Source organism: Stegostoma tigrinum, chromosome 7 (genome assembly GCF_030684315.1).
Source record: "Stegostoma tigrinum isolate sSteTig4 chromosome 7, sSteTig4.hap1, whole genome shotgun sequence".
Classification (NCBI taxonomy): Eukaryota; Metazoa; Chordata; class Chondrichthyes; order Orectolobiformes; family Stegostomatidae; genus Stegostoma; species Stegostoma tigrinum.
The window spans coordinates 17,150,691-17,177,983 of NC_081360.1; the positions used below are offsets into that span (position 1 = coordinate 17,150,691).

At 45.2% G+C, this 27,293-nt stretch overlaps 1 protein-coding gene across 1 annotated transcript in view; it reads right to left on the reverse strand.

The window, feature by feature from the left end:
- Nucleotides 1–17,727, reverse strand: part of tspearb (thrombospondin-type laminin G domain and EAR repeats b) — a 62,628-nt gene extending 44,901 nt beyond the window's left edge. Inside the window, exons 1-4 of the mRNA XM_048533827.1 lie at nucleotides 17,135–17,727; nucleotides 10,422–10,642; nucleotides 5,215–5,453; nucleotides 3,202–3,292 (exon numbers count right to left, since the gene is read on the reverse strand). Of these exons, the coding sequence (XP_048389784.1) occupies nucleotides 3,202–3,292; nucleotides 5,215–5,453; nucleotides 10,422–10,642; nucleotides 17,135–17,219 (636 nt within the window). The 5' untranslated portion in view covers nucleotides 17,220–17,727. The remainder of the gene's footprint in view (nucleotides 1–3,201; nucleotides 3,293–5,214; nucleotides 5,454–10,421; nucleotides 10,643–17,134) is intronic.
- Between the last annotated feature and the right edge of the window lie 9,566 nt (nucleotides 17,728–27,293).

Sequence of the window (27,293 nt, forward strand, 5' to 3'; positions counted from 1 at the left end):
GGACAGGAGGTCGGTCCTTTTTTGAAAGCCAGTCATTTTCTGTGCTGTGCGATATTGGTGCTACCATCTTTTCTCTGCCACCCCACAGGGCTAGCTCTCCCTCAACCTCTGGCACTGTAAATGCCTGTTTAAAGGTTCATGGACAGCATTTCTCACTACTTCAGCTGCACATCCATTCAGTGGTTACCCTTCCTGCCTTCAACACTTCCTGCTCACTCACTGGGGGCAGCTCAGTATCTCTCCTGCATGACCACAAACTTCCATCATACTCAATCCCTCCCATCGCTATATGGCAGGAAAATGTGGCTCGCCCCTCAAACTGATGTCTTAATAACATTCAGATGGTCCTACCTGTTATCTGTGGACAGCTGGCATAGCCAGTGGTACTGCCCATGGCCCAGTCACTAGACTGCAAGGGCATGGATTCCTGGTTTCTGGAAAGGCTACATGCCTGACGAAAGGCAGCCAACCGCCTGTTGTGAAACTAAACAAGGTCCTTGACTGACTGTGATGGCTCTCCCGACTAAAGGGAGTCCCACTTCATCTAATGTAAAGACTGGTCCCTTTTAACATTTACACATGGTCATTTGTGTGAAGCACATGCATTGTGTTGTGACATATGCTGCTGGATATGTTGGAGGTGAGACATTGGCATAACACGGTACCATACAGTGACCTGACCAGCCCTTTGACTGCTCAGTGCTCTGAACCATGATGAGTTGCCTGCTTCTCCATCAGTGCTAAAAAGCAATGCAAAGCCATAGAGGTTGACAGCACTTTGAGGACCAGCCTGCTCACTAAGAAAGCAATATGACCCACACAGGGATCAGTAGTCTGTAAGCCAGTGCTGACCTCAGTGACTGCGCTCGGAGAGCAATCTGAGATATAGAGAGGCAGGAAGCCTCCAAGTTTGCATGAAATGAGTGAACCCAGCAAAAGCAAGCAAAGATTCATAAGATGCGCGCCGTGCAAATACAAATGTTCCTGCACACAAAGCAACCTAACAGAAGCCTGCAAGTTGTAGATGTCCCTGAGTCACAAAGTGCTGAAGGTCTGAGGTGGCGTCTCAAGGTTGTCTGAGAGCAGGAGCGCGGTGAGGTTGGTGGTTTTCTGATGCTGGCTTGGTGGATGAAAGGTTCAAGGAGGATGTTGGCCTGTAGGGAAAACTGGGAAAGTGTTTCTTGACGCCGAGAATCAAATCTTTTTATTCATACTGTATTTTCCAAACTTCACAATACTCATGCTAGGCAGAGGAAAGTTCTGCTATGCTGCTGTTCATTCCATGTCTTTGGGTTAAAATCTTGGAGCACCTTCCCTAACAGTATAGATGCATGCTTTGGGGACTGCAGCGGTTCAAGGAGGCCCCTTATCACCACCTTCTCAAGGTCAGTTCACCGTGGGGAAATAGGACTACATCTCGAAGCTATTTTAAAACTCTGAACAACAGGCCAGAACTGGTACCAGCAAGTCTGGTATGGTAATTGGCAAGACATCAGATTGCAGGAAATTCTTAAATGCGCAGACTTCATAGAAAACGGAAGCATGTCCAACTTTTCGGCTTTGCTGCAACATCCATAATTTTTTTTGTTAATTATTGTTTTCATTTGGGGAGACTGGGTTTCATAGTAAATTTTGTTTGTAGGAATCATTGTTTGGTGGATTTAATTGGTATGTAACGTTTTATCTGTAAAATTGGGTCCAGTTGTCTCTGGGGCACCAGATCAAATGCTGAACAGTTTCCTTTATGACGCAGGGTGGCCAGAATCACCTTTGCTCCTGTTCAGAGTGGACAAGAAACTAGCCCTCGGCCTGAATTTAGTGAAAAATACTCAGGTAATGTAGAGGACAGCTGTATGGCCTGCACTAACACAGAGGAACAGAGGTGCGCTCCAACATGGAGGAACCTTTTCAAAACTTAAATGAAGAAGAGATCCTTACAGTCAGACTGCTGTTTTTGGGTGCTGGCGGGGAGTTGGTGCCCAGGAGAACCTCTCTACAGGGCAGCTCTTGCTCCCAAGCGGGGTGGGAGGGTCTAGGAACGTGGGACCTGGAAGCAGGAGTAGACCATTCAGCCCGTAGAACCTGCTGTGCCATTTGATGAGATCATGATTTGTGGTTTCAGCTCTACTTCCCTGTCAAACGCCTGCCATAGCCCTCGCTTTCTTTGTCTACCAAAACTCTACCTCAACTCCGTCTTGAGTAAATTTAAAGAACCAGCCTTCATCACTCTGAGGACAAAACCATGTTTTAAAAACAAAGTCAATAATACTTGGAAATAAACATATTGGATGCACTGGAGTTCTATTTTGAGACATACAAGATGAGCCGCACCAGTTTGTCACATCCTCAAGTTTTACTGGATTTTCCTACTGGGTAACTGCTCCTGAAATGATTCCACCCTCTGATAATCATTTGAGAGAAAGGTTTCTCTTCCTCCCAGTCTGAAAAGGGAGATGACTTATTTTTAAACTATGTTGTCTAAGCCTGCCCGGAGCACTAGGCCTCTCCTTGAGTCTGTTACTCAATGGCTACTTCCAAGGAGTCAAACTGCCCTTGACTGGTATAGAAAACTGGAGACTAATCTGAAAATCCCACCCTATGTATTGGCACACAAAACAACATTCAAAATTATGCATTTAAAAATCATTGTAAAGTTTGCTACATGCCACGTGTTTGACTTACTCCAATATCTCAAAAAAAGGCAACCTCATCCACAACCTTATGCAATTTATAGCCATGGTTAACAATATATTAAAATGTTTGGAAATCTGCAGTTTAAATCAATGTTTGAATTGTTTTAAACTGAGGCTTGTAAAACAGATCTTCCCAGTGTGACATTGTGTTTGTGAGGTGCCTGCTACATTGTCCTAGTCCCTGTTTCTGTCTCTCCCCCTCTCTCTATCTCTCCTGTGATTTCTATCATCTGAGAGGAGACTAAGATATCTTATCCAAATAACAGTCAGACTGAAAGACGGAAACTGTTGGAAATATGCAACATATTTCAATATCTTTCCAATGCATTCCTTGAACGAAGTTGTAAGTTATAGCCCAAGACAGGACTCTGATTATTCTTTGTATCCCAGTATAGCATCTGTTTTTATTTCAGATTTCCAACATTCCTCTCCTTTGATTTTTGCAATTCACAGTCAGGAAGGTTTCTCCACTTTGACTTTGATGAGTACAACTGCCCCATACACCTACTGAAAACAGTCCTTTCTGCCTCCTCCTGCTCCCAATGTAGAATCGAGACTTGGCAGTGTTCAGCTGTTCAGGAAATAAAACATCCAGGAACCTGTGGAGAGTATAGTTCAATTTTAGACACATGGTCAAATCTTAGCAATATCTTAGAAAGTAAGTGGGAAAGAGCGATAGAGGAAAGGGGAAGAGAGAGGAATAGAGAGGGGTGAGGGGGGGACAGAGAGAAAACAAGTGTGGAAAGGGGAGAGGGAGGGTGAGACGGAGGAACAGAGAGAGAAGAGAGAGAGGATTGGAGAGAGAGAGAGACAGAGGAAAAGAGAGCAGTTGAGAAAGGGTAGAAAGGAGTGAGGGCGAGGAAGAATGACAGAAAATTAGAGAGAGGAAGAAAGGAAATGAGAGACAGTTATAGAGAGGGGAAAGAGAGATAGAAAGAGCGTGCAGACATACAAAAGTAGCAATATCCCACAGAGTGAGCAGATAGGCAATCTGAAGTACGACACCAGAGGCATAATTAGTCATAGAGTCATACAATACGGAAACAGACCCGCTCAGTCCATGCTGAACAAAATCCCAAATTAAACTAGTTCCACTTGCCTGTCCCTGGTCCATAACCCTCCAAACATTTCTTATTCATGTACTTATCTAAATGCCTTTTAAACTTTGTAACTGTACCCGTAACCTTTTCTGGAACTTCACTCCAAACACGAACCACTCTCTGGGTAAAAAAAAAATTGCTCCTCATGTCATTTTTAAATCTTTCTCTTATCACCTTAAAAAATATCCACAAGTCTTGAAATCTCCCACTCTAGGAAAAAGACACCTGCCATTCACCTTATCTACACCCCTCATGATTTTATAAACATCTATAAGGTCACACCTCAACCTCTATACTCTCCAGTGTATAAGGAGAACTGCTGGTTCAGTTTGATCAGAAATCAGTATTAGGGAAGCAGGTTGAAGTCAGTTCAAATGTATATATTGAGAAAGATGTTTTGGATCCAAGGGTAGCTCCAGCAGCCACTGACACAGATGTTCTGCAGCTCTCTAACTCAGAAAGTCTCTCGGCCTTTCTCAAGTGAGACTGACTATGATGGCTAGACCGTGCTGTTAGAATGAGTGGTGGTAGCTGACCAAAAGGCCTACTGTATAGAGACCCTGATAGTGCCAGGGTTGGCCAAGGTTAGGATGCAATCAACAAACCGTTTCTTGCCAGGTTGACTTTAATTACTAGGAGCAGTTTGCACATGAGCAAAGAACTTGGCACTGAAGTCTCCACACTAAGCACAGAAATTTGAAGAGCTACATTGTCGTAATGCCTAAGAAAAACACCATCTTAGGAGGGAGCACACAGCAGTAATTCCCGTATCAGTGATCCATGACCTAAAATGTCTCCACTCCAGCTGACAGTACTTATGGAGAATTGCCCAAAACATCTACCTGAACATTCTGAGCAATGGATGTGAAATACTGACAATGAAGTAAAATCAAAGAGAAATCCTCTGTGATCAAGGGTTGCCAAGTCCCAATCTACAATGTATCTCCATGTAAAAGACATGCAGAGAAGGAGGTCACTTGCGCCACAATGCCCATGCCAGATCTTTGGGAGGACTATCTCTTCACTGCCAGCCTCTTGCCCTTTACCCCCAAGCCCGGAAATATTTTCCCATTTCAAGCATATGTCCAAATCCCATTTGAAAATAATTATCGAACCAGCTTCCACCAGGCTGTCAGGAAGGACATTCAGATCATAACAGCTCACTGCCCATCAAAACTCTGGTTCTTCTCTTAAATCTGTGCCCACTAGTTACCAACGCGCCTACCACAAGATACAATAGCTCCTTATGTTCTTGGACGAAACCTTTCATGACTTGAAAAAGCCCACGCTTGTCCTTCTCAGCATCACGGGGAGTCACCCTGCTTCAGTCTATGACCCTGGCATGTGATTGATAAAACATTCAACCAAACCTGATGCCAACTGTACCTCTGTTGGAAGGAGAGATTTTGTAAATTACTTACATGTCTATAGGTGGGCAACAGTCTATGGTGAGAGACACAATGTTGGCTGTTACAGCCAGCACCAGGGTGTGCCAGCGCCTATCAGCTAGGCGGAGGTCTCGAAAGGTGGCCCTCTTTGTGTGGCTGTAGGGGTGGTCACCGTGGGAGAACTCAAGGTGGAGCTTGTCAGACGAGACCCTCAGCCCCAGCAACATGTGGTTCGAACTCTCCTGGAGCAAAGTGAAGATGTATTCATTTTTCTGGAAAGGAAATGGAATTTGCTCAATAGGCGGGAAGAGCAGGCTAACCCCATAGGGCCATTATGCACAGTCAATCCCAGCTACCTACTGGCCACCACACCACCATACTTGCTGTAGCACAGAGGTCACCCCACTCACTCTGAGTTCAAAGCTCATGGGATCAGGTCCCACTCCATATATTTATACAACAGAAACAGGCCATTCAGCCCAAAACAGCCACGCTAGTGATAATGCTCCTCACGAGCCTCCTCCATCCTCACTTCATCTAACCATATCAACACATCACTGTATTCCTTTCTCCATCATGTTGGGCAAGCTTCCCTTTAAAGTATTCTGCGGTATTTGACCCAACTGCTCCTCATGGTAATGAACTGCAGTCTCACCACCCTCTGAGTGACAAAGCATCCCCTGAATTCCCTGTTGGATTTGTTAGTGATAAGCTTATATTGATGACCTTCAGTACTACACTCTCCCATGAGTGAAAACATCTGCTCTACGTCTATGTTGTCAAAGAAAGGACTTTGTAGCTTGATAGGTGCGTATGTGCCTCTGAGCCAGGACTCCTGGTTCAAATCCCATTTGAGAACCTGTTGACCATGGAAACAGTGTTCATTAAGCAGTTCAATCAGTTGGAAGCAATTCTTATGTTTTTCTGCTTTTCTCCAAAGTGGAAAGTATAGATGAAGAGACCTGCAAACCCTTTCCTGACCTGAAAAACATGCATCTTCTCGGCTTTCTCTTCTCAACAGAGAAGAACTCCAGTCTGTTCAAACTTCCCTGATAGGTATGACCTTCCTGGCGTCATCCTGGTATCATCCTTGTAAATCTATTTTGCACCTTCCTCATAATTATTTTCATAATATCAAGATGGGACTAGAAATATTGACAGTAATTTAAGTGTGGATCCAAGAACTAACCAAAGTCTACACAACGTGCAGATTAGAGTCAAGAGTAGGCTATTGAGTCTGCTTTTCCTTTCAATATGATCATGGCTACTCTGATGCATCCTCAACTCCACATTCCTACTTACCTCAAAATGACTCCCTTGTTAGTCAAAAAAATTGACTACCTTTGTTTTCAGTTCTATCTGACTCAAAATTGAACCAAAGTGCTTTCTGAACCTTTTTTATTTAATCACTGTCTCTATTTTAAGCAACTTGTGTACCTCTGCCCTGAGATATTCATCCTCATTTAGACAGTTAAATTCCAGGCAGTATATATTCTTCCATCAAAATATAACACCACAGTTTTGGTTTATATACCTCTTCACACTTAACTGGAGAAATTAACCTGCCAGCCATTGATTAAAGAAGAGAAACATAGAAAACAGGAGCATGAGTAGGCCATTGGACCCATCAAGCCCATTCACATGATCATGGTTGAACCCCTGTTTCAATTCCCACTCTCTCCCTAAACCACTTTACTTCTAGAATCTATTTCTTTCTTAAGCACATTCAGTGACTTGACTTTCCTGGCTTTATGTGGTAGAGAATTCCACAGGTTCATCACTCTCCGAGTGAAGAAATTTCTCCTTACCACAGTCTAAAATGGCCTACCATGTGTCTTCAGGCTGTGACCATTTGTTCTGGAGCCCAGAGTAGGGGAAACATTCATTTCAATGAGAACCTCGCACATTCTTCTTCAGTTTATAAATCACATAACCATTCTGCAATTTATTAAATTATTCCTGCATTTTGCTGGAGGCCTCTTCTGCATTAACAACATCCCCCTATTTGGTGTCATCAGCAAATTTTTGAAATTGGAACGCACAATTCATTCTACTCCTCCGCACAGTGCTGAGCTACAAGCTTTTGGATGAATCATTGAAGGGTGCCCTCATCTGGCCTTTCTGGTGTCTGTAAAAGATCCTTGGAATTTTGAAGAACAACACATGGTACGGTGGCTCAGTGGTTAGCACTGCTACCTCACAGCACCAGGGACCTGCGTTCAATTCCAGACTTGAACGTGTGTGGATTTTGTGTGTTCTCCCTTTGTCTGTGTGGGTTTCCTCCATGTGCTCTGGTTTCCTTCCACAATCCAAACATATGCAGATTAGGTTGACTGGCCATGGGAAATACAGGGATAGAGCAAGGACCTGGGTCTGGGTGGGATGCTGTTTGGAGGGGTTAGTGCAGACTCAATGGGCCAAATGGCCTCTTTCTACACTTAGCGATTCTATGATTCTGAGAAGATTTCACTAGTGTCCTGGCCTATATTTAGCTCTCAACCAACATCACTAAAACAAGGCAATTTGGCCATTTCTAAGCTTTATTATTTGGCCCATCAGTTCACTACAAGACTAGCTCACTTAGTCCTCTCCACTGCCCTTTGCTCATAACTCTTCACACAATTGGACAACTCCTTTCGAAAGCCATAATTAAATGTGCCTTTGTCTTATTGTCAGGCAATGCATAACCACAAAATCATATAAACAAGATTTCTCTCGCCATAAATCATTGTCTGCTGATTCTTGACCATTCCTCTAATTGGAGCAGTTTCTCCTTATCTACTCTGCCCAGCTTCCTCACAATATTGAACACTTGAGTTGAATCTCCTTGCAACCTTCACTTCTGTAAGGAGAGCACTACCAGTTTTCCCAACCTATCCACATAACCCATAGCCCTCATTCTTGAAGAAATTCACACAAATTTTCTCTGTAATCCCTTTTAATATCTTCACACCCTTCTGGAGTGTGGTGTCCAAAACTGCACGCAGCACTCCAGTTGAGGCCAAACCAGTGTTTTATAAATGCACATCATAATCTCTTTGCTTTCGTGTCTGCCTGTATTTATAAAGTCCAGGATCCCATATGGCTTTCTCAAACTGAACCTGCTCCCTTGAACAATTTATGGCAAACATACCCCAGGTCACCCTTCTTCTGCACTCTTTAAATTTGTATCCTTTGCTTTACACTGCTTTTCCTTTTTCTTCCTGTGACAAAATAGAAACAATCTATTGCTTTTCTTCACATAGTTTGCAATACTTGCAAGTTTATGCCATGTGCATATCTTAAAGTTCTACCTACACTCCAAGTGCAAATTGGGTACCCCATTTCCAAAAGTTCCCACACTGTGTTAGGGCTATTCCTACATCATGAAAGACAGTTTACAAATGCAAATCCCTTGTCTTTCTTCTACTGTTAACTCCCACTTTCTCTAAACACTTATTGTTTGAAGAATTAAGTCATAGATTCCCCTCAGTGTGGAAAGAGGCCCTTCAGCCCAACAAATCCACACTGGACCTCAGACATCCCACCTAGACCCATCAAATCTACATATCCCTGAACACGACGGGCAATTTAGCATGGCCAATCATCTAGCCTGCGCATCTTTGGGCAGTGGGAAGAAACTGGAGCACCGGGAAGAAACCCACGCAGACACGGGGAGAATGTGCAAACTCCACACAGACAATTGCCTGCGGCTGGTATCGAACCCAGGTCCCTGGTGCTGTGAGGCAGCAGTGCTAACCACTGAGCCACAATGCCACCCCAAATTAATTTACATTGACTGTACAGATGGCCTCCATCATAATCTGGTAATCTCATTGATTAGTGAATTTTGCAGGTCTTATACACTTCTTTCCAGTTCACTTAAATCCTTCCTATAATCAGGATGCTACACAATACTTGAAATGGCATTTTATTTTATAGTGACAGAAGATTTTCTCAACTTGGAATTTTGCATCTATTCTTCTCCTTTGCCTGATGTAGCCTAACATGCATAAATGCCTCTGCCACTCAGGCACCAGAGGCAAGAGTCAAAACCACAAGCTCACCCAATTGGCTGCAGCCATTCAAAAAGGCAGTTCCCAAACCATCTCTTCAGGACAATTACAAGTGGGTAATAGACGCTAGCCAAGCCAGTGTTGCCCACGTTCCCTGAGTGAGTAAAAGAAAATGTGGAAATGGGATTTAAGAAAGGGAGACTTTACAACTACTCACCAAGACAGCTAAAAGGACCCAGTTTACCCCTCCAAACCCAGGGCCTCTGAGCTTGAAGGTTCATCACCACCAGATATTCCATTTTGCAATGATGTCAGAAGCTGTAGCTCCAGTGACCACCAATCACATTGAGCAGAATCTTAGGTCAACAAGAAGAAAGAGTCTGGCATTTCTACGGCACCTTAGTACATCACAAGCTTTTTGCAACTGATTGCATGTTTTGAAGCACAGTCACAAGCCACATTGTGGACAGCAAGCTTCCACAGCAAGGTGATAATGACCCCGTAATTTTTTTGTTAGTTGTGTTGGATGATAGAGACTTTTTGGCTCAGCGATGTGAGGGAACTCTCTGATTCCTCCTTGGTGTTGTACCTAGGTATGTCCTACTCTCTGAAAGAGCAGCCAGAACTTTCAGTTGATGTGTGAAAGAAAAGGCAGCTCCGACTGACCACGCAGCATCTCCGATGAGATGGGACTCAGACATGTGACCTTCTGATTCAGAAGTGAGTGCTATCACTCAGCTGTGAAATTCTTTATTCATTCACAGGATGAGGGTGTCGCTGACCAGGCAGCATTTATTCCCCATCCCTAATTGCCCCGAGGACAGTTAAGGGTCAACCACTTTGATGTGGGTCACTTGTAGGCCAGATGAAGTAAGGATGACAGTTTCCTTCCTGAGAGGGCATTAGTGAATCAGATGGGTTTTCCCCCTGACAATTGACACCAGATTCATGGTAAATCTTTAGACTCGTAATTCCAGATAGTTTATTAAATTCAAATTCCACCATCTGCGTGGCAGGATTCGAAGCTGGGTCCACAGAACATTTTCTAGGTCTCTGGGTTAACAGTCCAGCGACGACACCACTAGGCCATTGCCTCCCAAATGTCTCTTTAATGCCACAATTGTTGCATCCTTAAACAATACCGATTACCATCTCTTTTAATAAAAGACTAACAAGACCCACGGAAGTGTCACCACCAGTGGAACTCATCAATACCCCGTTAGTTGTGGTCAATTTTGACAGTACCTTCAGTGGCAGGTAGGTCACTTTCAGTGTGATAACAATGGAGAATTCGACTGGGAAGTAGCTACAGATCTTGAAGATGCGAGAAGCAGGGAAGCTAGCTGCTTTCACATTCTGACTGAGTCGCAGGCCACGGGCTCCATGCTCCTGAACCATCCTGACCCCATTCACTAGTGGCCAAGGCCCTTCAATAATTTCAGACAGGAGATCCTGTGGTTGCAAATCTGAAACAAGGCATTAGTGTTAACAATGGTAACAGCTATATATGTCCAGCTATATATGGCTACCTCACAAACACCAAACAAACACAGAATAAACTGCTGATATTTTCTAATCAACCTGCTCTGAGATGTTTGACACACCACAGGAGAAGGTCTAGACTTGAACTCAGGCCTCCTGACTCAGAGAGAAGGATACTACCACTGCACTTTAAGAGCCCCACAATAAACCATGTCCTACCCATAAAGAGCAATAAAACCCATTGAATAGTTGTGTTTAACTATATTTAAAATCCTCATTAATTGTTGTGAAGTCCAAACATGGTCTCAGAGAGAATTACAATACTTTACTTGATCATACCGCCGCTAACAATCAGCAATATTCAGGCATTAAGCTGAATGCTGAATGTTAATTGTTTTTTTCCACTTCTCTTTTCAAGCACGGATGTTAAAACATTCAAAATTCATGGTCAGATTCTTTGCAGCATTCTGCAGTTACCAACAGCTTGAGATAACTGCGTTCATGTGGATAAAAAAGCAGAATTCAGTGCCTTTTATCCACTTCTCTGTCCCTCAATAAAGTTTCTCTTCTTGTAAGAAGCAACAAAAAAAGACAGGAGACATTTTGGAAAAGAATAATGAGAAAATTTACATCACGAACCTTTCCCAGGTTTCTCTGTTGAAGGTCATCACCACAGCTTAATACAAAAAAAGGAAGTGCTCAGAAATACTTCAATCGATGCTTTGAACCAGAGAGTAGATTGGTTTCTCTGCTTCTTTAAACAGGGTTTGGGTGTTTCCACACATCTAATCTGTCATTGCCATGTGTTTTCTGGTATTACCACTTAACATTGTCATGTGTTTTCTGGTATTATTACTTAACATTCAGGCAGTTGGAAGCTTACATGTAGCATACTTTAAATGCAGACTATCACCTTTTATTTCATTGAACTGATGTTCATTGCAGCTACAGCTCTGTTATTTTACTTCTGATTTTACCCAACTTGTTGACCCACTGAAATCCTGCTTAGACTATGCTCTGTATTGGTATCCTTTCCTCGATAAAAATTCAATGCAATGAGAGGACACATTCTCTTGCCACAGGTACCAGGCCCTCAGAAGGCATGGTAATTGTAGACTTCATATGCTGGTACATAAGTATGCTTGGCAAAGTTCGATTCGCTGTTACCTTCTGGCTGATCAGGAGACACTCCTGTTCTTATTACCAGCTATAGTTGGACTGCAAGGATTTTCAGATTTAAAACAAAGTTGACCTGTTTGGCCACTTTCATGATCAGAATATCTCAAATTGAACATAGAAATACTGGCTCAGAGATAAGTGCACTGTCACTTCATCACAAAATCTCCCAAATTACACATTACTGTGTTTGTTTTTCAGTGATGACCATTGTTTTCATAATAAATGGACATTAATTGTCTTCAGCTGGCTCGGTCCTTTAAAGGTTTGTGGTGAATTTGACCAAAAGTCTGTGATAATTTATTGGAAACCTTTAGAAGCGTCAACAGAAACTTACATAGAACGGACAACATTACAGCACAGTACAGGCCCTTCAGCCCTTGATGTTGTGCCGAGCTGTCATACCAATCTGAAGCCCATTTAACCTACACTATTCCACGTACGTCCGTATGCTTGTCCAATGATGACTTAAATGTACCTAAAGTTGGTGAATCTACTACCGCTGCAGGCAAAGTGTTCCATTCCCTTACTACTCTCTGAGTAAGGAAACTACCTCTGACATCTGTCCTATATCTTTCACCCCTCAATTTAAAGCTACCACAAACTTCACAAATTCCTAATGATTGAGACAACTTTTCTGAGTTTATGTATCATGTTAATATTCCCCTTCTGTTGTCTGTGGTTGAACTGAACAAATCAGAACATTGACATTCAATTTGATGCTGAACTGTGTTTCTGACCTCATATCCAGTCCTTCATTAAGACCTGTCACATCTATCTCTGTAAGTTGCCCATCTTCACCCTGAAGCAAATCTGCAGCTGAAAACTCATTCCACCTTTGTTCCTTTGAACTTAACTGGTCAAAAGGGACCAAGGTTTGCCTTCTGTAAACTTGAGTTAATCCACAGCTTTGTCACCCCTAAATTGTAGCAAATCCTGGTCACCCATCAGTCCAGTTATTGTTGAGTTACTCTGGCTGCATTGTAAAATTCTCATACTTGTGATCAAATCTCTCAGTAGCCTCTTTCTTTAACTTCCTCCAGCACCAACAACCCTCCAAGATCTCTTCCCTCCATAAATTCCAGCTTCTTGGCCATCCCCAAGTTTTCAGTAGCTGCAGTATTAGCAGATGTTCCTTCAGTTGTCTAGGCCCTATGTTTTGGAATTCCTTTTCTAAACCTTTCTACAATTCTTCTTCTCTCAAATATGCCAATTTTAAAAATAACCTCTCTGATAAAGCTTATAGCAATCCATCCTAATATTTCAGTGACAAAATCAGAAGTTGATGGAAAAACTCAGCAGGTCTGAAAGCATCTATGCTTTCAAAAGCAGAGTTAACAGTTTGGATCCAGCGACCTTCCTTCAGAACAGAACTAATACTTTGGTGTCAAATTGTTTTTGTCAAATTGGTGTCAATCAAACTCAGTGGTAGTATGGCGCACTGACCTCTACATCGCCGAGGCCAGACGCCAACTCTCCGACCAGTGGTAGTATGGCGCACTGACCTCTACATCGCCGAGGCCAGACGCCAACTCTCCGACACCACCTCCTACCGCCCCCTCGATCATGACCCCACACCCGAGCACCAAACCATCATCTCCAATACCATTCACGACCTCATCACCTCAGGGGACCTCCCAACCACAGCCTCCATCCTCATTGTTCCCCAACCCCGCACGGCCCGTTTCTATCTCCTTCCCAAAATCCACAAACCTGCCTGCCCTGGTCGACCCATCGTCTCAGCCTGCTCCTGCCCCACCGAACTCATCTCCACCTATCTGGACTCCATTTTCTCCCCTTTGGTCCAGGAACTCCCCACCTACGTCCGTGACACCACCCACGCCCTCCACCTCCTCCAGGACTTCCAATTCCCTGGCTCCCAACACCTCATATTCACCATGGACGTCCAGTCCCTGTACACCTGCATTCCGCATGGAGATGGCCTCAAGGCCCTCCGCTTCTTCCTGTCCCGCAGGCCCGACCAGTCCCCCTCCACCGACACTCTCATCCGCCTAGCTGAACTCGTCCTCACACTCAACAACTTCTCTTTTGACTCCTCTCACTTCCTACAGACTAAAGGGGTGGCCATGGGCACCCGCATGGGCCCCAGCTATGCCTGCCTCTTTGTAGGTTATGTGGAACAGTCCCTCTTCCGCACCTACACAGGCCCCAAACCCCACCTCTTCCTCCAGTACATTGATGACTGTATCGGCGCCGCCTCTTGCTCCCCAGAGGAGCTCGAACAGTTCATCCACTTCACCAACACCTTCCACCCCAACCTTCAGTTCACCTAGTCCATCTCCAGCACATCCCTCACCTTCCTGGACCTCTCAGTCTCCATCTCAGGCAACCAGCTTGTAACTGATGTCCATTTCAAGCCCACCGACTCCCACAGCTACCTAGAATACACCTCCTCCCACCCACCCTCCTGCAAAAATTCCATCCCCTATTCCCAATTCCTCCGCCTCCGCCGCATCTGCTCCCACGATAAGACATTCCACTGCCGCACATCCCAGATGTCCAAGTTCTTTAAGGACCGCAACTTTCCCCCCACAGTGATCGAGAACGCCCTTGACCGCGTCTCCCGTATTTCCCGCGACACATCCCTCACACCCCGCCCCCGTCACAACCGCCCTAAGAGGATCCCCCTCGTTCTCACACACCACCCTACCAACCTCCGGATACAACGCATCATCCTCCGACACTTCCGCCATTTACAATCCGACCCCACCACCCAAGACATTTTTCCATCCCCACCCCTGTCTGCTTTCCGGAGAGACCACTCTCTCTGTGACTCCCTTGTTCGCTCTACACTGCCCTCCAACCCCACCACACTCGGCACCTTCCCCTGCAACCGCAGGAAATGCTACACTTGCCCCCACACCTCCTCCCTCACCCCTATCCCAGGCCCGAAGATGACATTCCACATTAAGCAGAGGTTCACCTGCACATCTGCCAATGTGGTATACTGCATCCACTGTACCTGGTGCGGCTTCCTCTACATTGGGGAAACCAAGCGGAGGCTTGGGGACCGCTTTGCAGAACACCTCTGCTCAGTTTGCAACAAACAACTGCACCTCCCAGTCGCAAACCATTTCCACTCCCCCTCCCATTCTCTTGATGACATGTCCATCATGGGCCTCCTGCACTGCCACAATGATGCCACCCGAAGGTTGCAGGAACAGCAACTCATATTCCGCCTGGGAACCCTGCAGCCATATGGTATCAATGTGGACTTCACCAGTTTCAAAATCTCCCCTTCCCCTACTGCATCCCTAAACCAGCCCAGTTCATCCCCTACCCCCACTGCACCACACAACCAGCCCAGCTCTTCCCCCCCACCCACTGCATCCCAAAACCAGTCCAACCTGTCTCTGCCTCCCTAACCGGTTCTTCCTCTCACCCATCCCTTCCTCCCACCCCAAGCTGCACCCCCATCTACCTACTAACCTCATCCCATCTCCTTGACCTGTCCGTCTTCCCTGGACTGACCTATCCCCTCCCTACCTCCCCACCTATACTCTCTCCACCTATCTTCTTTACTCTCCATCTTCGGTCCGCCTCCCCCTCTCTCCCTATTTATTCCAGTTCCCTCTCCCCATCCCCCTCTCTGATGAAGGGTCTAGGCCCGAAACGTCAGCTTTTGTGCTCCTGAGATGCTGCTTGGCCTGCTGTGTTCATCCAGCCTCACATTTTATTATCTTGGAATTCTCCAGCATCTGCAGTTCCCATTATCTCTAATACTTTGGTGTCAACTTTTATCTGCTAATGTTCCCTTGAAACGGATTGAAATGTCTCATATAGTCTGCAAGTTGTTGTTATTTCTGCATTTTTACTTGTATAGTCCTTTATACATAGTTTTACAGGAAGCGAAGCGGCTTGCCTGAAGACTACTCATGGAGCAGACAGGAATCATACACCTTCAGCCAATGCAAGCCATTTACTTTTATCAATTTAAAATAATCTCCTGTTCCTTGAGTTAGCAGTGGTCACCTTCGTGTTAAGGATAGTGGGGAAAAAAACCTCTTGATATAACACAACTCAAACAGTAATCTTTATATCAATTCAATAATTAAACATTTAGATTTTATTTCCTTTTTCAATCTGACCCTAAATTTTGACATTCTTCATTCCCTTATCGCTATGCTGGATTATTTACCTATCTCATTATTCTGTTTCTAAAACATATTTGTTTTTCACTTCCTTCCTTCATTGCACTTTGTTTAATCATCAATCGATTGATATTTATTCACACACAGTTACTCCTTTGAATGTTATTTTCTCCGACAGTATGTCAAGTTCTAATTCTTGCCTCACCTGATTAATCCAATGTATCCTCAAGCCTACAAACTATCCCTTTGTTTCCCCCCTTTTTTCATCCTATGTTGTTGGAGAGCATCTTTAATCTCCACAAACCCTTTCTCACATTTCCAATAATGGCTTACAATTAGATTCCATTTAATGCAGAAATAAACTGCGACAGGTTGCTTCAGGGAAGTACGTGGCTGACAGATTGTCCCATTTCCTCCTCTCGCGCTGTTTATTATTGCATTCGTTGCTGTCACTCGCTGTTTATTGCCCTGCTCATGGCTCTCAGTGAAGCTGTCACTTCTAACCTGTTGCACTGCGCATTTTCCCATGCTTACCCGCCACGGTGAGCCCTCCTGCACTGTATAGTATATGTTCTGAAGAAGGGTGACTGAACCCGAAACTCTGCCCTCTCTTCACAGATGCTGCCGTACCTGTTTGAGTTCTTCCAGCAATTTCCGTTTCTTCTTTTGCTTTGGCATTGTATATTATCCTATTAACCCCTACATATTGTCCCATTCTCATTTGTCGTAATGTACATTGTCATATTCTACCCGTCACACGCTGCCTATTATCTCAATCTCCCTTGTTGATCTATAGCTTTCTCAGATTCCCTGGTTGCTCCATTTTCTCAATCTCCTTTGTCGCTCTGTATATGTTCCCATTCTCACCCGTCACTGCACATTTCTCAGTTTCCCTCGCGGCCCCATATATTTCTCAGTCTCCTTTGTGACTCTAATTTCTCTCTCTCTCTCTCTGTCGCACGATTATATTCCCGTTCTCACCTGCCGCTATACATTTCTCGTTCTGCCTTGCCGCTGTATTTGCTCCGTCTCCCCTGTCACTCTACAGATGTCTCAGTCCTCTGTCGCTCTGCGCGTATTCCCGTCCTCAACTGTCGCTCTCGGTCTCCCTGTGTCTTGTCCCATTCTCTGCCGTCCCTCTGCGCATTTGTCCCTGTTTCTCTGCGCATTCGGACCTAGAGGCCTTACCTGTGCACGGGCTGTATGATGATGTGACCAAACTGCAGTGGGATCCCAGGTGCACGATTGCACAGAGCAGCAGGAGAGTAGACATTGGGACCACCGCAGTCACATCTCTAGACAGGAAGCTTCCTTCCGGACGCCCCGCGCCGTGCCACCATCTCCCTGAGCGGCCCCTGAGCGGTACACAGAGCTGGACCCGGTCTCCTTCATCTCAGGAAGCCCTGTGGCCCCCCGCGACTGGCTGGGGTCGCGGGCAGGTCAGGCTGCTCCAGCGTGCCTGTCTGGATCCCAGCGGAAGGACAGTCCAATGTTCTGTGAATACCAGGTCCTCAGGAAATCATTAGAGCTCCCTCAGGGGGAGGACAGGAGCAGGATCTCTGGTCTGTTTGGAATCCCCTGTTGTCTTGCCTTGGGAGAGCGGAGCTCCAGTCAAAATGGACCGAGCCTGCTGTGTTCATCCAGCTCTACACTTTGTCATCTGAGATTCCTTTTCGCTCACCACGCACCAGTTCTGTGTGTGTGTGTGTTTGTAGAGAGACAGACAAGAGTATATGAGACTTGCGTCAACTCATCTCCTTTGCCCAGCCCCTTTAAACACACCGGTGATACCCGAGCTCTCGGGGGCCACTAACTGGCAGAGAAAGAGAGAATACCCGCTCTCTGCAGCTTTCATCTGATTGCCAAGTCTGGTAATAGAAAGGTAGAGTAAATTCCTCCGCGGCAAAGTCCTGGCAAAACCAGCGTTTAGCAACAGGCAAGCGACCGCAAAAAACAGCGAGCGAACGAAACCGAAGGGTCCGGACCCGAAACGTCAGCTTTCCTGCTCCTCTGATGCTTCGTGGCCTGCTGCACACCTCGTTATCTCAGATTCTCCAGCATCGGCAGTTCCCCAAAATGAAAACGATGCGCGCTCCTGTTCAGCTCCGACTCGCCGAGTTTCACTCGCCAGCGAACCTTCCGAGCAACCAAAGCGAAACACTTCTCAAAATGTAGGCAGAGAATGCTGGCGAAGCTCAGCAGATCTTGTGCAGAGAGAGAGAGGTGAACTCTGTGGAAACTGAGTGAAAAAAAACCAAACAACTGCGGGCGGTAGAAATCGGAAACGAACAGGAATTAATGGAGAAACACAGCAAGTCTCTATGGACTGGGATGAAATAATTCTGTTACTTCGTCTGTGTTTTTCTCTCTCTCCCTTTCTCCGCAGAAGCTGCTGAGTTTCTCCATGAATTTCTGTGTTTGTTTCGGATTTCGCAACAAGTTGCCCTTTACCCTAAAAAAATTGGCTATATCCCAGGAGAGGGCCATCAACGGAGCTGGTGGGTTTTTACCTTCACAGCAGCTTGGCTTCTTTCCAGTTCTTTATTCAGTCTCCTATTGCACTTTACCATTAAATCTGCCTCAATCGCCCTTCCAGGCGGTAGTTCCAGAGCTTAACTGACTCTGTTCAGAATCATAGAATCCCTACAGTAGAGAAACAGGCCATTCAGCCCATCAAGTCCACATCAACCCATCTGAAGAGTGTCCCACTCAGACTCACTCCCTGCTCTATCCCTGTAACCCTGCATTTCCCACAGCTAACCCACCCAGCCTGCGCATCCCTGGCCTCCATGGGGCAATTTAGCATGGCTCATCCACCGAAGCTGCACATTTTTGGACTCGGGGAGGAAACCAGAGCACCCGGAGGAAAGCCACACAGAGAAGGGGAGAATGTGCAAACTCCACACGGTCTCCATTAACTTGCAACTTTCCTTCATCGTTTCCTCCCAACCATTTAGTGGTTTATGAATGATGTCCATCTATCCTCTGCTTCTCTATCTGTGGAACCAGTCTCTCTGTTAAAAGGGTGTTATGTTCTATTGCCCATACTGTGATTCATTAAAAAAAAGAGGCTGGTTGATGTCAGTTTCGCTAATTCAATGTAAAAGGAAAGACTGCCATTATACACCACCTTATCCCCCAACTTTGGGATGTCAGAAGCTACTTTAAGTCCTCCTAATGTGGTTAAGTGAGCAACTCTGAATGACGTATTTTTGAAATGTATCTTGTCGTGCAGAATTCTGCACAGCAAGCCCCTGCTCCAAGATGCTCTGATAATGAGAAAATAATCAGCTGTAGTAGTGATCTTGGTTGAGGGACAAATATAGGTCCAGAACACTGAGGCGAACTCCCCTACTTTTCTCAGAAGCAACATTGTGCGAGCTTTTATATCTACCTTAAAAGAACGGTCAAGGTTTCAGTCAGACATATCATGCAAAAGATGGCAGCTCCTACTCTGTGGTGCTCCACTAGTACTGTAGTGGAGTGTCAGCCTGGATCTACTTCCCTAAGATGAGAGTGCTAGGTATCTGTGTGGATTCCACAGTTAGTTAAGAAGCGGGGAGCAGTTGGGGGAGCTGGTTGGAGTTTGTATGAGATAGTTGTAACCAGCAACAACAATGTGGATTTATATATACTCCCAATATATTGAGAAGGTGGGCAGTATTACAGTCGCCATTGAACATGCAACATTTCATTAGGAAGGAATTTGCCTTGAGCCTGAGGGAGTAGGCCATTAGGTGTTCTGTTTCTCCCACCACAGATGCTGCCTGACCTGCAGAGTTTCTCCAGCATTTGTTTGTGTTTGTTTCAGATTAGTAGGTAGACTGGATTAGGAAAAGTCCTCCTAATGTGGTTAAGTGAGCAACTCTGAATTCCTGGATTTGCTTGTTTGCCTCATAGGAACGGGAGACAGATTTGTCAGTAGATTTTGTTTCTGAAAATGGATGTATTGTCTTTTGAACCTTCTCCACTGTGATTATTGCCATTAGAGTACACTGACTGTCCAGACTAGTGGCTTTGATGAGATCATTTTGGCCACATTTACTATACTCTGTAGCAAAAAAAAGTCTTGTGCACAAAACAGATGAATGTGTTTCACTCGTATACTTACTTAAAAATGTCATTCAGAACAAAATTCTCTTTCTCATCAAATCTTGTAATTCTGAGTTGAGGGTAATCAGACGTAGAACATTTGCTCAAATTCCAGGCCATTGACTTTCAATGCCTCCATTTGTGTCAAAATGGTGGCAAGAGCCATTTGAAAATGGCTGGCAGTGCCTGATTTTGGAATTCCCACCTTTATTGCTTTTGTGGGGATGTTTATAATTCCCCAGGATGAGGGTAAGATAGAACGAACCCACATTCAGCAAGGCAGTCCTTGTTGAGACTATTGTAGGGCTGAGCATTTCAAAACTGCCCCTACACCTCAAACTATTTTGATGGAGTTGGACCTGTTTTGATAGAAGATGTGGACCACTGAGGAACCCCTGACCCAACTGGACAACTGTCCCCGCTACAAAAATGTACCTGCTTCAGTGGTTCTTTCCTTGGCTGGCTTTGAAATATGCAAGAAAATTTTCCATTGAAACATTGAATTGAATTAAATTGAATTGCATTAGTGTTATTGACACGTATCAAATGAGTGCTGTGAAATGTTTTTATGTCACCACTTACAGTACCATCTTAGGTACAAATGTAGATACAAAACTCGGTTATAGAATGGACAAATAAAAAAAGAGTTACATTACAGCTGTACGCAGTGCGACCATAGGTCGGAAAAAAGCAAGAATTCCCACACCGGGCCACTATCAACCCTCCGCACTGGGCTACTGACCCCATTCCCGCACCAAGCCACAATCCCCATTCCCGCACCGGGCCACTATCCCTGCTCCACACTGGGCCACTGCCTCCATTCTGACACCAGGCCACTATCCCCACTCTGCACTGGGCCACTGTCCCCATTCCCACACCAGGCCACTATCCCAACTCCACACTGGGCCACTGTCCCCATTCCCACACCAGGCCACTATCCCCAATCTGCACTGGGCTACCGTCCCCAGTCCCTCACCAGATCACTCTATCCACTCAGCACTGGGCCACTGTCCACATTCCCACACCAGGCCACTACGTCCACTCCACACTGGGCCACCATCCCCATTCCCACACCAGGCCACTACGTCCACTCCACACTGGGCCACCATCCTCATTCCTGCACCAGGCCACTATCCACACTCCGCACTGGGCCAATATCCCTGCTCCACTCTCGGCCACTGTCCACATTCCCACGCCAGGCCACTATCCCCACTCCACACTGGCCACTGTCCCCATTCCCACACCAGGCCACTATCCCACTCTGCACTGGGCCACTGGTCACTGGTGCTCCCCTGGTAGTCCCTGGTGACTGGTATCCTTTCTTTGGGTCATTTGTCACCAGTGGCTCTGTTTTGGAGACTGGGAGTCAGAAGCCAGGACTATGTGTCCTAGACCACGAGAAGAGAGGAGAGAGGGAGACAAAAAACAGAAGACAAAGAAGGCCATTAGGCCCATCAGGTCCACACCAAATCTTCAAAGAGCATCCTGTCTAGATCCACCACCCTACCCATATGCCCGTATCTCCTATGGCTAATCTATCTAGCCTACACATCCCTGGACACTATGGGAAATTTAGCATGGCCAGTCCACCTAATCTGCACATCCTTGGGTCATGGGAAGAAACTGGAGCAGCCGGAGGAAACCCGCACAGACACAAGGAGAATGTGCAAATTCCTCACAGACAGATACATATTGAATCTGATGGAACTGAACCCAGGTTCCTGGCACTGTGAGGCAATAGTGCTAACCACTGAGCCACCATGTCGCCATAATCATTACGATTTTTAAAAAGTTCTGCCTCAGCAATTTACCACTCTGGCACCAAATTAGCAAAAAATGTTCTGAGCAAGAGGCACTTGATCCAAAACTTTAACTCTGATTTCTCCCCATAGATGCTGCCAGGCTTGCTGAGCTGCTCCAGCAATTTCTGTTTTTATTTCTGACTTCCAGCATCTGCAATTCTTTCAGTTCTTAGAAATTAAAACCTACTCTTTTATCAACTGTATTGAATAGGAGACTGTACAAGGTCATGCATTTCTTGATAATAGATTCAGCAAAAGGATTTATTCCAAAGAAATAGAATGCAAAAATACAACAGGTACATTACAAGGAAATTAACACATTTGGTGTTTTGCAAATGCATTTTTCTGAGACCATTTCAGATGTGGGGACAAAAAGCCCAAAACATTAATCTGCAAGGCTTTTCACAGATTTGCTTTGCTGTTCTCTCCGGAATTCTCCACCTTAATTTCTATTTTGCTGTCTCTTTTTAACAACCTCTGATGCAAGTTATATGGACCATGTACTCAATCACACATAGCATCACTGTATAACAGCAATAGAGGGTCACCTTACACTGAGAAGAAGCATTGTGATGATTTGTATGAAAAGCTGTAGGAAGCACAGGTACTCACGTGGTTCAACCTATTGATCCCAACCACCATACCTGACTGCAGCACATTTCATGCATCTGACAGACACAGGCTGTTTGGCCCAAATGTTCTGTGTTGGTGTTTCAGCTTCGTTCGAAACATCCTTCACCCTACTCTCATTTCACTCTGTCAGCACATTCCTTTCTCTTTTATTGATAATTTCTAATCAATTTATAGAGTCATGGAGTTGTACAGCATGGAAACAGATGCTTTGATCCAACCCATCCATGCCAACCAGATATCCTAAATTAATCTAGTCCCAATTACCAGCATCTGGCCCATATCCTTCTAAACCCTTCCGTTCATATACCCACCCAAATGCCTTTTAAATGTTGTAATTGTACCAGCCTTCATTTCCTCCTCTGGCAGCTCGTTCCATACACGCACCACCCTCTGCATGAAAATGTTGCTCCTTAGGTCCCTTTTAAATCTTTCCCTTCTCACCTTAAACCCATGCACTCCAGTTCTGACCTCCCCTACCCTGGGGGAAAGACCTTGGTTATTCACCCTATCCATGCCCCTCTCATGGTTTTATAAACCTTTATAAGGTCGTTCATCAGCTTCCAACTCTCCAGGGAAAATTGCCCCTGTTGAGAGATGTTATGACACACCACTGAAGCAGGTGGGACTAGAACTGGGTCTCTTCGCTCAATGGTAGGGGCACTACTACTGTACCACAAGACCCTCCCCACCCCACTTTTTCCTCATTTACTTAGTTGGCTTCCCCTTAATTGATCTATGCTATTTTCCTCAACTATGTCATGAAGTTGTGTGTTCCACATTCTTACTACTCTCTGGGTAAAGAAGTTTCGCCTGAATTCCTTATTGGATTAATTAGTGACTGCATTGTATTTTAGCCTCCCCATACATGGCAGAACCTTCTCTATGCCAACCTCCTCAAACCCCTTCATAATTCAAGGCCCCTCTATTAGATTACCACTTGGCCGCCTGCTTTTCTGAAAAAAGAACCCCAGTGTGTTCGGTCTTTCCCAGCAGTTATAACCTATCTGTCCTGGTATCATCCTTCGAAGTTTTGTTTACACTTTCTGCTGTGCTTCTCTTTTATCAAATAGTCTACAAATGCCACCCAACCAATTTTCTATATATCATTGAATTCAAAAGTTCAAATTAGGATGGCATGGTGGCTCAGTGTTTAGCACTACTAGCTCACAGCACAAAGGGATGTGTGTTCAATTCCAGCCTTGGGTGACTGTCCATGCAAAGCTTGCACCTTCACCCTGTGGCTTTGCTCCAGTTTCCTTCCACAGCCCAAAGATGTGCAGGTTAGGTGGATTGGCTGTGCTAAATTGCCCATAGTATCCAGGGATGTGTGGGTTAGCCATGGGAAATGCAGGGAAAGGGTGGGGAGATGTGTCTGCATGGGATGCTCTTCGGCAAGTTGGTGCAGACTTGTTGGGCCGAATGGCCTGTTTCTACACTCTAGGGATTCTGTAGTTGTAAGGGTAACTTGGGAGCTGATGGAAAAACTGATCTAGTTCATCAATTTCATTTAGGAAAGGAAATCTGCCATCCTTATGTGGTCTGGCCTGTATGTGACTCCAGTCCCACACCGGCCTAGCTGCTCTTTCCTGTGACCTAGGAAATTCAGGACTTGAATCAGAAATCGTTACATTGTATTCATTCAAGAACAAAACCATGCAACATCTTCCCTTAGGCAGAAATGGACAATCAGTGCAAAACCTCGCTTATCATGTCCACATTCTGCGAGTGAATAAGTGTTAATTTGTAACTGGGAAATGTACCCTTTAGGCTGCAACCCTGTATCATTCTGCCTTCTCAGGCACCATTGAAGAGGGACAGGGAAGTTCTCTCAGATGACCTGGCCAATATTTGTCATTCAACCAGCATCAGCAAAAAAAACGCCTTAACAGCTGAAAAGAGAAAACGTTTCTTGTTAAGGCATCGAGTTAAACAAAGAACTGGTGTCCAGGATAGATGTGAGAAAATGAGGGCCGGTGCTAATGGAGAGGGAGGCCAAGAGTGCGCGAATGGCAATGTAGAGGAACTCAGGATGCAGCGGATAACAGTTCATTGAGGAGTGCTGTATGTCATGATGTTCCATGTAAATTCGCACTATGAAGGAGTAAGTACTTGGGGTAAGTTGGAGCGGGGGGCAGTCACAGAGGAAGGAGATGTGGCCGTCAAAGCGACTTTTAGTAAACGTCTTATGAAACACTCTGGAAGAAATAGAAAGCACTGAAGGTGAACAAGCTGAAAGGTTCAAACTGAAATCCTGTCAAACAGCAGAACCTCCCCAAAGGAGGTAAACCTGAAAGACAAAAGACGGTGAATCAAACGCTCAAATAAAAGTAAAATTCTGGAACTGCTGGAGATCTGTAAGGAAAGGGAAAGTGCTGAGGAAAGTGAGCAGGTCTGGCTGCTGAGAGGAGAACAGTTCAATTTTCAAATACGATCATGAAACTTTGAAGAATGGTCACAGAATGTTAACTTTGTTTCTCTCCCCACGGATGCTGACAAATGCACTGAGTTCCTTCAGCACTTTATGCTTTTACTTCGGACCTCAAACATCCACAGCATTTCGCTTTAGTTTCACCAAAATGAGGGGGTAATTGCATTAGTGGGAGCTTACTGTGTAGAGAGAGGTAAGTAGCACTTCCTACAATGCATCCGTGAATAGACTTCAAAAATAATTTAGTTGCTATAAAACACTTGGAACTCTCTGAGACCATGAAAGGCGCTATGTTAATTTAAGGCTTTCTTTCCGTTGTTATCAACAAATTTGACACAGGCACTGGGCGCACGTCACGTCCCCTGGCATCCTTCCTACTTCATCAGTACAAAGAAGAGAAGTCTTTGAACGCTGAACTGAGGAGGGGTAGGTGTGCTCAATGCAATGGGATCCCTGTGCAGCACGCAGTGGAGGGAGGAATGAACCTCAATGAAAATGTTCAAATAAAATCTGAGGGATTCTGAGGAAGGTCGGGGTGGGGAACACGGCGTGGGGTTGGTGGTCCAGGCTAAAGACAAAAACGCTCAGACGGAAGTCAACATCAAACAGAACTTCGCAGCAGCTGAAAGCCAGTCCCAGAGACTTGATGAGCAAGCAAAATTTCAGCATGAATCAGACGTAGCCCTTTTTCTTCCAAACTTCAGTAAACACCTGACACCTGACAGACATCAAACTCTGAGCGAATCCGGGCACAGGTAGCACCTTACCTCAAAATGGGTGTGGTCCCTGACTCCGAGCCCAGAGAGTCACAAGCTTGGCTTGTCAAATAGCCCAAGGGCAGAGACAGAGCCAGGCAGTAGCTGAGTTATATCAGGCCATGAAAAAAAAACATCTTCAGGTAAAATATTTATAAGCGCTGACGGGAGACATTTCACGCTCCACCCAGCGGCATTGTGATACTTAGCATACTGAGCAAATTTAATCAGGAGGTAACCAGTAGCCGTAAGAAATGAAGGGTGGAATATTATTAGGGCGTGAATGACGTGAGCTATGGTGAGGTTTGTTGCAGAATTGTACCAAGAGGTCCGGTGACTCATATCTCGTCTTCTATGGCGAGGTGGGTTTCTCACTAGTGAGTTTTGCCAATTGACGGGCATTATTATTGTTAAACAGCACCTTAAAGTTCAGCTCCCTATCCTGTGAGACTGCTGAACAAGCTAGACATCCATTTGGATCCATCTGGGGCTGCGGGGAGCCACCTTGCTGTTTGGCACACAAAGCCATCAATGTAGCATCTACAGTAAGTGCCTGCATACTGCACATTTATTCAACCAAGCATCATGTCAGAAGCTGGCAAGGGCAGCTAGAGTTCAGTCCAGTCAAGCCAAGTGGAGGAGTTGTCAGTGGGGGGTGGGGGGGAGGGGTGTGGGGTGTTTCCTTGTACCATCTGACACAGTCACAGACCGTACACTTTACGGGTTTGACCAAAGCCAGTCATCCACTTGCACTCTTCGACGTAAGGGGATATGTCCAAATACAGTCTGAACAATGGTGAGTCCCATTCCAGTTAGACAAGTTGTATAGGGAACTGCAAAGACAGTTGTCAGGGACCTGGTTAATCATGTCCGGAAGCTACTCATCAAAGACATTTTGCAGAGTAAAGGAAAAGTGCAGTCTTAGAGGGTCTGTGTGCTGATCATTGAGAAGGATGCATAGGTGGGAGGGGAGATAGTTTGGTACTAGAGGTTGGTGGTGCAGTGAGTAGGATGAAATTCAGCCTCAGAATGTGACAGCATATGAGATACCATTGGAATTCTTCTGGCCTTGCTGCCAGGCTTTTTGAGTGCAGAATTGGAGATTTGAGCTCCCTGGCCAGCAGCAGCCAATCCCTTCCGAATCCTCCTGGCCCCTGCAGCATCTCAGTGTCTGCCTTCTGTCCATCTCCACCATTAAGGCCTTCAGCGCTGTATTTGTAACCTGAGAGCCCTTATTTTACCCTGGTGTCCCAATGCCTTTCGTTAAGAATTGCAGCAATGGCTTTTAGCAGCAGCTTCCCATTGTCCATGGCTGCTTTTTCCAAGGGGCAGGCTGTTTTTAAGAACATAAATCTGGGACCTCCGTGTAAATTGAGGGAATGCAAACGGAGTCCCTGCTGAGTAGAATCCACTTTGAAACTCTATGAATGAGAGTCCAGCACCAAAGATGCCCAGCTTCACCAGAAAGCTGTGCCAGAAAATGGCATGCACAAGTTTATAGTCTGTAACATTTTAAAATATCTAAATTTTAAAATAATTTCCTTTGTCTCTTTTTTCTCTCCTCATCTAGTCTTATTCTCCCATTATTTCCTTCTCTGTATCTGACTTAACTAATTCAGCAAAACTGTTTTTCTCTT